This window comes from Macaca nemestrina, chromosome 2 (assembly GCF_043159975.1).
Source record: "Macaca nemestrina isolate mMacNem1 chromosome 2, mMacNem.hap1, whole genome shotgun sequence".
Lineage (NCBI taxonomy): Eukaryota > Metazoa > Chordata > Mammalia > Primates > Cercopithecidae > Macaca > Macaca nemestrina.
The window spans coordinates 22,391,476-22,405,029 of NC_092126.1; the positions used below are offsets into that span (position 1 = coordinate 22,391,476).

At 35.2% G+C, this 13,554-nt stretch overlaps 1 protein-coding gene across 2 annotated transcripts in view; it reads left to right on the forward strand.

Moving 5' to 3' along the window:
* LOC105488936 (DNA topoisomerase II beta) overlaps window positions 1–13,554 on the forward strand; it is a 66,629-nt gene that overhangs the window by 11,316 nt on the left and 41,759 nt on the right. Inside the window, exons 2-4 of one of the 2 annotated variants that reach the window (XM_011753457.3) lie at window positions 7,916–8,071; window positions 9,116–9,206; window positions 10,500–10,563. In XM_011753457.3, coding sequence (XP_011751759.1) covers window positions 7,916–8,071; window positions 9,116–9,206; window positions 10,500–10,563 — 311 coding nt within the window. Of the gene's footprint in view, window positions 1–7,900; window positions 8,072–9,115; window positions 9,207–10,499; window positions 10,564–13,554 lie in introns of both variants that reach the window. The other variant, XM_011753455.3, reaches the window with a different exon arrangement.

The following is a 13,554-nucleotide window of genomic DNA, read 5'->3' on the forward strand; positions in this document are numbered from 1 at the left end:
GGGCTGTTCAGATTATTTACTCATGATTCAATCTTGGTAGATTATATGTTTGGAATGTATTCATTTCTTCTAGATTATCTAATCTGTTGCCATATATGTGTTCATGTAAGTCTTTTATAATTTTTATTTCTGTGACATCAATTATGATGTCCCCTTTCATTTCTGATTTAGTTATTTGACTATCTCTTTTTTTCTTACGTAATCTAGCTAAGGGTTTGTCAGTTTTGTTAATTTTTTCAAAAAACAAACTCTTGGTTTCATTGTTTTTTTTTTCTCATTGTTTTTCTATTCTCTATTTTATTTATCTTTGTTTTAAACTTTATTTGCCTTCATTAATTTGGTTTAGTTTCTCTTTTCCTAGTTCTTTGAAAGGGTCTAAAGTTAGGTTGTTAATTCGAGATCTTTATTGATTGTTAATGTTAAGTGTAATACTGTTTTAGCCGCATTACATAAATATTGGTGTATTGTGTTTTTGTTTTCATTTGTCTCCTGATATTTTCTAAATTCCCTTGTGATTTCATCTTTGACCCATTGGTTGTGTAAGAGTGAGTTGTTTAACTTCTACTTTTTTGTGGATTTTACTGTTTTCCTTTTACTGTTGATTTCTAGTTTAGTGCCATTGTTGATAGAAAATATACCTTATATGATTACAGTCTTCTTAAGTTTGTTAAGACTTGTTTTGTCACGTAACGTGGTCTGTGTTGGAGATGTTCCATGTACAATTGAAAAGAATGTGTATTCTGCTGTTGTTCATTGGTATGTCTGTTAGGTCCAATTGGTCTATAGTGTTGTTCAAGTTCTTTGCGTCTTTATTGATCTTCTGTGTGGTTGTTCTATCCATAACCGAAAGTGGGCTAGTGAAGTCTCCTACTATTATTGTGTTGTTCTCTCTCTCCCTTCACTTCTGTCAGTGTTTGCTCATAAATTTGGGAACTGTAATGTTAGATGCATATCTTACTGGTGAATTGACCCTTTTATCATTATATAATGTCCTATTCTGTCTCTTGTGACAGTTTTTGTCTTAAAGTCTATGTTGTCTGATGTAAGTACAGCTACTCTCTTCAGATTCCAGTTTTATGGAATATCTTTTTCCATCCTTTTATTTGTAGGCTTTGTGCATCTTTGGATCTGAAGCAGGTGTCTTGTAAACAACCTATAGTTGGATCTTATTTTTTTATTTTTTATTTTTATTTTTTTTTTGAGATAGAGTCTGGCTCTGTCACCCAGGCTGGAGTGCAGTGGCCGGATCTCAGCTCACTGCAAGCTCTGCCTCCCAGGTTTACGCCATTCTCCTGCCTCAGCCTCCCGAGTAGCTGGGACTACAGGAGCCCGCCACCTCGCCCGGCTAGTTTTTTGTATTTTTTAGTAGAGATGGGGTTTCACCGTGTTAGCCAGGATGGTCTCGATCTCCTGACCTCGTGGTCCGCCCATCTCGGCCTCCCAAAGTGCTGGGATTACAGGCTTGAGCCACCGTGCCCGGCCGGATCTTATTTTTTTATTCCATTAGCTAATCTATGTGTTTTATTTGGGGCACTTAATCTTTTTTTTTTCTAGACGGAATCTCCCTCTGTTGTCCAGGCTGGAGTACAGTGGCACAATCGTGGCTCACTGCAACCTCTGCTTCAGGTTCAAGTGATTCTTCTGCCTCAGCCTCCCGAGTAGCTGGGATTACAGGTGCCTGCCACCACAGCTGGCTAATTTTTGTATTTTTAGTAGAGATAGTGTTTTACCATATTGGCCATGCTGTTCTCTAACTCCTGACCTCAAGTGATCTGCCCACCTCGGTCTCCCAAAGTGCTGGAATTACAGATGTGAGCCACCATACCTGGCCCAATTCACATTTGAAATAATTATTGACACGGACTCACTATTGCCATTTTGATTATTGTTTTTGTATGTCTTGTAGCTTTTTTGTCCATCTTCCCTCCCTTGCTGCCTTCTTTTGTGTTTCATTGATTTTTTTTTTTAGTGACATGTTTTGATTTTCTTCTAATTTCTCTTTGTGTATGTTCTACAGATATTTTCCTTGACTTTACCTTGCAATTTACATAACATATCTTCAAGTGATAAAACTAAATTTTAAATTAGTAACTTCAATTACGTATGAAAACTCTTCCTTTTTTCACCTCTGCCCTACCCTGCTTTGTTTTTGATGACACTTTACCTCTTTTTATATTGTGTATATTTTAACACCGATGTATAATTATTTTTTATGCTTTAAAAATTCTATACCATATTTAAGTGATCTGTATTACTGCATTACAATACTAGAAGATGTCATATTTCTTTATATACAAATAGTCTTCAAAAAGTTCATGGAAAATGTATATTATGAGAAAATTATGCATGGATTTAAAAATTTTTTTGTATCAAAATAAACTTCTAACTTGTTATAACATTTCTGAACAAAATCTAGTTTGAGGTACTAGGAAGGATAAGACATCATTTGGAAAAGAGCCCTTATCAGAGCAATATGAATTATGCTAAAATTGAAGCAAGAACAAACATCAAGTTTATGAAGAAGCTTAGGTGGAAAAATGGTGAAATCATTGATTTACAGTATGTTTACAGAGCCAATGTCTCAAATAAATGAGCAGTTTACAAATGGATAACTTCTTTTAAGAAGAGATGAGATGATGTTAAAGATGAAGCCTGCAGCAGCAGACCATCTGCATCAATTTGTGAGGAAAAGATTAATCATGTTCATGCCCTTATTGAAGAGGACCAATGATTAACAGCAGAAACAATAGCCAACACCATAGATGTCTTAGTTGGTTCAGCTTCCACAATTCTTAATGAAAAATTAAAGATTCACAGACTTTCCACTCAATGGGTGCCAAAACCATTGTGCCTAGATCAGCTGCAGACAAAAGCAAAGTTTTTAATGGAAATTTTAAACAAATGGGATCAAATCCTGACGAATTTCTTCAAAAAATTGTAACAGGAGATGAAACAGGCTTTACCAGCATAATCCTGAAGACAAAACACAATCAAAGCAATGGCTGTTAAGAGGTGGAAGTGGTCCAATCAAAGCAAAAGAAGACAGGTCAAGAGCAAAGGTCTTGGCAACAGTTTTTTAGGATGCTCAAGGCATTTTGCTTGTTGACTTTATGAAGGGCCAAAGAATGATAACATCTGCTTATTATGAGAGTGTTTTGAGAAAGGTAAAGTTTTAGCAGAAAAATCCCCAGGAAAGCTTCACCAAAGTCTTTCTCCATCGTGACACTACGCCTGCTCATTCCTTTCATCAAACAAGAGCAATTTTATGAGATTTTTGTTGATAAATAATTAGGCATCTATCTTATAGTCTTGATTTCGCCCCTTCTGAGTTTTTTTTGTTTGTTTTGTTTACTAATCTTAAATCTTTAAAAGGCACCTATTTTTTTTTTCAGTTGATAATGTAAAAAGACTGCATTGGCATAAATTCCCAAGACCCTTGGTCTTTAGAGATGTGCTAAATGGCTGATATCATCACTTATAAAAGTGTCTTGACCTTTAGGGAGCTTCTCTTGAGAAATAAAATTTATATTTTTTATTTTTATCTTTTGATTCCATTTTTCCAGGAACTTTTTGAAGTCTCCTTGGACTTTACCAGGGAGTTAAGTATTTTTGTGTTACTGTGTTGCTATTTTTTATCCTTTTGCTTTAAGGGACTCCCTTTATCATTTCTTGTTGGGCAAACCTAGTGGTGATGAACTGTCCCAGCATTTGTTTATCTGAGAAAGTCTTAATTTCTACTTCATTTTTGAAGGGCACTTTAGCTAGATATAATGTTCTTGGTTGGCAGTGTTTCTTTTTTTTTTCTCTTCAGTACTTCAGATATATTCTTCCAATCCCTTCTACCTTGCAAGGTTTCTGCTGAGAAATTGGCTAGTAATCGAACAGAAGCTCCTTTGTACTTGATGATTCCCTTTTTTGTTGCTGCTTTCAAGATTATCTCTCTGTCTATGACTTTTGACAGTGTAATTATGTGTCTTGGTGTAGTTTTCTTTAGATTTATCCTTGTTGGAGTTCTTTGAGCTTCTTTAATTTGTATGTCCATTTATGTCCTCAGATTTGGAAAGTTTTCAGCTATTATTTCTTCAAATAGGCTCTTTCCCCATTTCTCCCTTTCTTCTCCTTTGAGACTTACATAATGTATATGTTGTTCTGATGATAGTGGCCCATAAGTTCTTTAAGCTCTTTTTGTGTTTATTCATTCCTTTGCCTTTTTTCTCCTTTCCCTTGGCAGTTTTGAAAGTTCTGTCTTCAAATTTGCTGATTTAAAAAATTTCTGCCTACAAAGTCTACTGTGATATCCCTCTAGTGTATTTTCAATTCATTTACTGTATGCTTCAGTTCCAGAAATAATGTTGGCTACTTCATCATAGTTTTTATCTTTGTTGATTTTTTTTCTTTTTGTTTATGCATTGTTACACCGAGTTTTTGTTTGTCCATCTGTACTCATTTATTTCATTAAGCATCCTTTGGCAGTTAATTTGAATTCTTTGTATGACTATATTTCCATTTCTTTAGGCTCAATTTGTGGTGATTTATTTATTATTTTTTTGAGACAGGCTCTTGCTCTGTCACCCAGGCTGGAGTACAGTCGTGTGCTGATGGCTTACTGCAGCCTCCCAAGTAACTGGGACTACAAGTGTGCGTAACCACACCTGGCTAATTTTTTTTTGTTTGTTTTGTTTTGGTAGAGATTTGGCCATGTTACTCAGACTGGTTCTGAGCTCTGGGCCCAAGGGATCTGCCTGCCTCAGCCTCCCAAAGTGCTAGGATTACAGGTGTGAGCCACTGCGCCTGGCTACAATTTAATTTTTTACATTGAATCGGCCATATTTCCTTGTTTCTTTGTATTGTTATTTTCTGTTAGGGCTTTGGCATTTGAAGGCTTAGCTAACTCTCCAGTCTTTGCAGTCTGGTTTCATACTGGGAAGACTTTCTTCATCCAGTTTGTCTAGCTAGGTAATCCTGAGACCTCACAAATATTTTATGGGGATGCATCCTCTTTAGGTTTGTGCATGGAAGGTTTGCGTCTGTCTGTGTTTGCTCTCTCTGGAGTGTGTGTGTCTGCTTTACTTGTGGCCGCTGGTGCTGTAGTAAACTACAGTACTGGAGCTCCACCTTGTGTCTGTTTCTGATACTGCAGAGTCTGATGCTAAACTTTGATTGCCTTTGTTCTCAGTGACCCTCATCCTGGCACCCTGTTCAATGTCAGTACTTAGATTCAGTCAAGAGGTTTCTAGGGTAATACTGCCCCCAACTGTTCCATTGGAGGTATATTCCTCTTCTGCTCCTCCCTAGGGAGAAGGTGAAAGTTGCTGTTGTCATGTTTTTCTCAATCTTGCCTTGCTGGGGCAGATAGGAGGGAGGACATGAGCTTTGATGCTATTTTATGTTCACCTGGGGTGCTGGAATGTATCACAAAGGCAGTAGGATTATATGTTATTGTTGAATCCATGTCTTCATGGGGAAAGAAAGGCCTGGGGTTTCTTATTTTGCCATCTGGCTGACCACACTCAAATGTTATCTGTTTTTTTAGACATTATCTTAGCAAGAATGGCAAGTCTTTGAACTTGATAGAGGTTTGGTGGGTTCAAGCTTTCAAACATTTTTTTTGTAATATATCCATTTGGGAAGAGATGCAGGGAGGAAGAGGTGGTGATTATAAGTAAGGAAATATGGAAAAAGTTGTAAATTCTTAAGCATGAGGTAAGGCTTTACTCCTGTTTTTTGTTGTTGTTGTTGTTCGTTTTTTTGTTTTGTTTTGTTTTGTTTTTTAATCCCTGTGCGCCCTTTAGTTCAGCTTAGTTCATACAAATTAGATAGACATGAGCCTCTGGTTGAGTCTCATCTTGAAAATATTTTCTTTGTGATGGGGTTGGTTTTGGAAGAGTAGCCTGGAATAGGAAAGCTTTTACTTGTATGGTTATCATGTGTCCTCAACCTTTATGTCAATAATTGCAGACTTAAAATAGCAGTTCTGAGTTAATGGTAAAATGTTGCCTACCTTTGATTCCATAGCATCCATCTTCTTTGAGTACTTTCTTACAGTGTGATTTTAATGATTATGATCTTTGTTCTATTTTGAGGCTCCATTAAAAAATAAATTGTGATTTTATTGTTAGAATCATTTCTATAAATTAACGTCACTGTGCCTGGCCCTTAAACATAAGTTCGTTTTTACCAATCAACTATTTCTTTATAAAACACAAGGAATGTGATTAGAAATTTGAAGACTATCTGGTATTTAAAAAATAAAGTTCATCTTTCTGGCCAGCTAGTTCATCATCTAACTTTTGCAGAAGTAGAATGTGAAAACTTTGTGAAACAGAATTATTTGCTTTTATGCAAAGCCATTTTTAATTGTCTTTGAGCAGTGTTAATGGAAAAACTTATAAATGTAGGAATGTATAAGAATGTAGTTTAAAATCTAGTAGAATGAGTTGTTTTTAATACTTTTATTTTGAACTATTATTAAATCTTTAATTTTATATAAAACTTACTGCATTGTGAAATTATAATTAATGTTTGAATTTCCTCAGGATATATTAAATTCTTGGTTTAGACTTTTCAGAGGTCGTGTTTTTGATTTTTAAACATGCTTAATGAGAAAGTTTTTAAAAATAAAAACTTTAAAGAGGAATTAAAATTGCGTACTGCTTGTTTAAATGCACAAAATCTCTGTATCTTCTATTGTCTGTATTCTGTTTCTTTAATTTCTACTAAAATTTGAAGGCCTATGAAGATATTTTAATTCTCATTGTGTTATTTTTTGACTCTGAAAAAATAGGCCATCATATCTTTTCAGTGGGATGTCATATTTGTCAGCATTAAAGAATCTCAGAAGGAGAGAAGTATATTCTCTGCTGCTCTTAAGAAGACAAGGAAATTTGTAGACCTTGGAAATTTCATTTGACATCCTCATCTGCTGTAGGAATGTTTAGAATTAGAATTTAGAATTAGGCACCAACCTGTGCCTCCTTGAACCTGGTAGAGAAACTGGGATCAGTATTGGGGCACCCGGAGCTGATATGTGAGGAATTATTGGCATGATCTACAAATGTGTGAAATTTGAAGATTTTATAAGCTATTATATTTTCAGTCATATCAGTGTTTATTAACTACATAGGTTAATATTTTGCGTAGGTCATATTTGTTTGTACCGTAGTCTTCAGTAACTTAATGGTGGAGAGCTTACATCTGGAAGCTTCTGGGGCTCCCGTACCTAGCAAGGTTCAGTCATTGTGATTCTGTAACCTCACCAGAACTCAAGGTTTTGAAGACCACAAAAATTAACTTGAGGCCAGGCATGGTGGCTCACGCCTGTAATCCTAGCACTTTGGGAAGCCAAGGCAGGCTGATCACCTGAGGTCAGAAGTTCAAGACCAGCCTGGCCAACATGGTGAAACCTTGTCTCTACTAAAAATACAAAACAAAAACAAACAAAAAAAACCAACTAGCTGAGCATAGTGGTGCGCATCTGTAGTCCCAGCTACTCAGGAGGCTGAGGCGGGAGAATCACTTGAAACTGGGAGGCAGAAGCTGCAGTGAGCCAAGATCACACCATTGCACTCCAACCTGGACGACAGAGCAAGACTGTCTCAAAAACCAAACAAACTTGATATCTTATAGAATTGGGAAATGTATGTATTTTTGGATTGCTAGAGACTGCTCTAGTGATTCTGGTGACTATACCCATGTTTTGGGCTCAGTCAAAACTACAGGTTCACGTTGTATAATAAGAGCCAGACTGTCAGTAATAGACTTGTGTTTTCTTTAGGATTTAAAAAATCAGTGAGTCTGAAAGATAATTTTGCCATTAAAAAAGAAAACCCATGTCGTGTGTCCATACTCATTGTTTACTCCTTGGTAGGTTATTTAAATTTGATTTTTTGGTTAATTTTAGACTCTTTTTGATCAGAACAATGCTGCAAAAAAAGAAGAGTCAGAAACTGCCAACAAAAATGATTCTTCAAAGAAGTTGTCTGTTGAGAGAGTGTATCAGAAGAAGACACAACTTGAACACATTCTTCTTCGTCCTGATACATATATTGGGTCAGTGGAGCCATTGACGCAGGTAATTATTGCTAAAATTGATTGAAATTAGGAGATGTGCATCTATATCTACTTTTTAATGTTGATAAAATTGTAATTACATGCTTTGGAAATCTGTAATTTCACCTATCTATAGTCATGGTCAAAGTAGGGTGAAAGATCTAGAAGGAGAAATGTATTTACTTCTTTCTGGGGATAAAAACCATCACAAGAGCCCGGGCACGGTGGCTCACGCCTGTAATCCCAGCACTTTGGAAGGCCGAGGCAGATGGATCACCTAAGGTCAGGAGTTGAAGACCAGCCTGGCCAACATGACTAGTTGAGACTAGTAAGAACTGGGATTCAAAGTAGATCTCTCTGACTCCAAAGTCTTGCTTTGTTCGTATTATTTTACTTGCTCCCTGTATTATAAAAAAAGATAAAGCATGAATTTTCCATTATTTATGAAAAGTAATGTTTTTATTTTTTCAACTATTTAATTCTGTTTCTAATAATTATTGATGTCTTACATTAAAACTGACTTTAAGGCCAGGGGCAGTGGCTCACACCTGTAATCCCAGCACTTTGGGAGGCCGAGGCAGGTGGATCACGAGGTCAGGAGATCGAGACTATCCTGGCTAACACAGTGAAACCCTGTCTCTACTAAAAATACACAAAAATTAGCCAGTCATGGTGGCAGGCGCCTGTAGTCCCAGCTACTTGGGAGACTGAGGCAGGAGAATGGCATGAACCCGGGAGGCAGAACTTGCAGTGAGCTGAGATCGTGCCACTGCACTCCAGCCTGGGCGACAGTGCAAGACTCTGTCTCAAAAAAAAAGGAAAAAAAAGAAAAAAAGCTGACTTTATGTATAATAATACAAACTTGATACAAAATGAACAATTTCTCAATTTTGAGGTTAATTTAATATGAATAGTGAAGTCGACTATTACTGAAGTTGTATATGTTTTTCTACTTCGCAGATCTAAGTATTCGTATAGTGTAAATGACTGGATGTGGATTATACTATGAAAAATTGATGTTAAGGATTTATCGAGTAAAAAACTATTTTTGAATTTTTCAATGCAGTTCATGTGGGTGTATGATGAAGATGTAGGAATGAATTGCAGAGAGGTTACCTTTGTGCCAGGTTTATACAAGATCTTTGATGAAATTTTGGGTGAGTACTTGCTTAGGATTTAATGCATATTTCTATTAATATCATCATAATGTCCTTTTATATATAAAGCCAGACTTAACCAGTATAAACTTGAAGGGTATATCTCTGGCTTTTATCCTTCTGAATATAAATGATCTTCAGAAAATTTATACCATGATCTGTAGTGTTTATCTCTGTTTCATCTTTGTTTCATTTTCTTCATCTATGAAATCAGTGTGTTGTGTTTGTAATCCCATATTTGGTCTGTACTCCTCTATGTGTAGTCTTCCGGGATTTGCTAGCATCACAGTTACCTGGGGGCATCTTGAATATGGAGATGACAGGGACTGATTTTGCAGATTCATTGAGTTGGGATATGTAAATATGTTTTCACCAACAAATCAGATACTTCTGTTGGGCAGCCAAGTTTAATAACCATTGCTCTAAATGTTCTCTGTCCTCTCGAAATCACATGGTTAATTAAATTATGTGAATGCCTAGTCGACTGCCAGGGGATGCTTGTACTTTGGAAATATTCTAACCAAGGACACTCTAGAAATTCTCTTGCTCTGCCATCTCAGTGCAACTTGAGGTTTCCTAGTGTAGTTGTATGGGTCTCTCAGAGCTGCTTCTGTTGGTATTTGGTGAAGAAGTAAGAGATTAAAACTGGGTTACATTTTATACCTTAACTCTTGCCTCCATATTATAATTTTACTGTTTTAAGTTTATTACAAGGGTTTGTCAGGAACATATTTCTTCTATGATTGTGTTCAAATTTCCTTGAAGCAGTGGTTAATGAATGTAAAAATATTTATGTTGTCAGTTATAGTGCCTAGGATACAGAATTTTGATTTCTAAGGGTGTTAAACACTTTTTTTGGTAACTAAAAATGAACTGGTTTCTATTCAATATGCCTATAAAGTCACTAGTTTATTGAAAGAGGTCAGTAGAATGCAATTACTTGTTACCAAGAAAAAAATATAATTAAACAAAAGTTTTTACTTTTAGACCTGGATTTGGGTGTTGTAAAATGCAGGTGTTTGCTCTGACTTAATTTGTTTTGATTAATATGTATACTAAAACATTTCCTTCTCTTTTTTGTGATGGAAAACATAATAGTAATTTGATGTGATAATACAATTTAGGAATATTATTTAGAAAATAAGATTTTATATGAGAAGTTAATGGTACTTATTTTCATTAACTATTACCATATGTAGATGTTTATATTAAGCAGTGATGCACATAAAGTTGTGTCCATGTATTTATTTATATAATTTTGTATATTACTCACTGAGATGTTTAATTTTGTAGTTAATGCTGCTGACAATAAACAGAGGGATAAGAACATGACTTGTATTAAAGTTTCTATTGATCCGTAAGTATATTTAAAGTTTAATTTTTTATGCTGTTTTATTCAGATAGTCCCCAATTAATGAGTACTCCTCAAATAATGTATATGGGTAGTACTTTTTTGTTTCCCTGTTGTTTGAGACTTTGTAATTTTTGCCTCTTTTCTGTGTCATTTATTGTCTTTTCCTCCAAAGAACTTCCCTGTCGGGACTCTTGGAGACCATTTTTCTTTGATGCTATATATGCTATTTCAGCTGCTAGAGTAGTCACCCTATCTTTTCTTTGGGACTCAAGGCTAAGGGCCATTAGTGTGATTCCAGTTATACTTTAAATTTACTTTTCATGATTGGTGTTTGGAGTTTTCCATTATTTATGACATGATTTAATAGATTAGCTACTGTTGGTGTAACTAGTTGTTTGGCTAATTATATTACTGTGGTGATTTTTATTATTTTTTTTGCGTAGGATGAAGGTGTATTAAAAATAGTAGTGTTAAATCAGAAACATAACTGTTATATTTCTCCTGTTTTTACCAGCATGCCTTTTGTAAAATATTACATTCGTTTGTGATTTCATTAGTAATTTAGCATGATTTTAAGATTTTTCTCTAGTAAACATAAAAATCTAATAATTCAGGTGTAGTCTTAGTAATCTAATTTCAGTTAAGATTAGTAGTATAATAAAACTATAATTTGGTTATACCTTGAAGTTAACTGTATTTTATATGAAAATGTTACCATATAACTATGCTGTTGGATTCTTTATTTTTCTTCTCCATTCTTTTTTTTTTTTTTAATTTGGATTATTTCTATAATGAATGTGTTCTTGAGAAGTTATATAAGGTATACAAGGCATAAATTACAACTTATACAGAAGTTTAAGATGGTTTCAAGGAAATTTTGGCTGTTAAAATTCCTTTTCCTTGTTTAGGCAATTGTCAGTTAAAAATCATCTCTCTCTTCATTTATTATGTTTTAAGAGAGTAAGGAGTAATAGACACTGAATGTTTGATATTTTTGAATTGTTTTCAAAATTGAACAATTCTAATTGAAAACTAAGAAAGAACCCACTGTTGATGAACGTATTTGCAATTGTTTAGTTCTTTTATGTGGTACTAGCCATATTAGTCCAAATATTTTAGCCACATTAATACAATAAGATTAAATTTAAGAAATAGTGTATAGCATACCATCATAACAAAGTGACGAAGTGAGCTAAACCAGGTGCAGCAGCTCACGCCTGTAATCCTGGCACTTTGGGAGGCTGTCAGGCGGATCCCTTGAGCCCAGGAGTTAGACACCAGTCTGGGCAACATGGTGAAAACCTGTCTCTACCAAAAAAAAAAAAAAAAAAACAAACTTATCTGGGCATAGTGGCACGTGCTTGTAGTCCCAGCTACTCAGCCGACTGAGGTGGGAGGATTGCTTGAGCCTGGGAGGTCAGGCTGCAGAGAGCCATGATTGTGCCACTGTACTCCAGCCTGGGTGACAGAGCGAGACCCTGTCTAAAAAAAAAAAAAAAAAAAAAAAGACAAGAAGTGAGCTGTAAGACAACTCTGTAGACTGGATAAGGGCTCTTGGTTTATTTTACTTATCAGTTCATTACAGATTTTGTACAAAGTGTAATTCTACATAATTCTAGTAATTCTAGTGCCTTTATCACTCCATTTTATACTCTGTTTTTAATCAACAAGCATTTTTGTGTAGGCGTAAGAGGGAAAATTATAAATAAGTTTATTTGTTTTCTCAATGGCAATGAGGTATCAATTTTTTTTCATATTTCCCACCTCATTTTAACTGCTTCTGGTAGAAAATTATTTTATTTCAATATAAACAAAAATCCTTAGCTATTCCAAGAAGAAAAGGTGATGGTAGTATAGTTTTTCACCCCTCCTTTCTTATTTCTTTCATTGTTTATGAAACATTGATGAAAAATTGAGTCTTAATCTTGCCTTTAATTGAATTTCATATACTTCTAAAATTGGCGTTAGGCAAGCATTTTGTGAGAAGTTGCTGATTTGTATATTGTATTTCTGAGTTTTAACTATAGCATTTTGTCTCTTGTGAATTTTGTCCCATAGTCACTTTTTTTTTTTTTACCACATATACTATGGAAATTAGTATTATTTTGATTAAAATAAATGGTATTTCAGCAGTGCAGTTTTTGCTTCAGTAAGATTTCTAATTGTCATTTTAAAGCTAAATTTAAATGAGAAAAAGAGCTGTTGCACTGTTTATCCAATTGATCCAGTTTTATCTGCTGTCCATTTTTGTATTCTTTGAGTTTCATTCTTTTTAATATTTTTGTATAGCAGATTTTTATTTTTCTTTGTACATTCGTTCACATAAACTTCTTGTGTGGAGGAGAGGTTAAATTTTAATAGCTAATGGGCAAAGTATATAGGATATATAATACAGTCTAGCTCTTATTCTTTCTTTTCCTCCATAGTATTCTGTGATGTGGGCATAAAATTTAAGGAAAACATGGTTGTAAAGCCATGAGAATAGATTAAATACAAGGTATGCCATACAGAATTTGGACAGTTCTTCTAGAAGTTAGAGAAGTTAGAGCAACTTCTTACAAGGGAACTTAACACTTATTAAATAATATAATATAATAGTATTGAAACAATTTATTTGTGGATGTCTATCTGACTAAAAACAAATGTGGAAGCTGGGCACAGTGGCTCACGCCTGTAATCCCAGCACTTTGGGAGGCCAAGGTGGGTGGATCATGAGGTGAGGAGTTTGAGACCAGCTTGGCCAACATGGTGAAACACCGTTTCTAATAAAAATACAAAAATTAGCCGTTAGTGGTGGTGCGCGCCTGTAATCCCAGCTACTTGGGAGACTGAGACAGGAGAATTGCTGGATCCCAGGAGGCAGAGGTTGCAGTGAGCTGAGATCGTGCCACTGCACTCCAGCCTGGGTGACAGAGCAAGACTCGGTCTCAAACAAAAACAAAAACAAATGTGGAAAGCATATTAACCAGAGTTCAAAATATTCCTCTAGCTTAA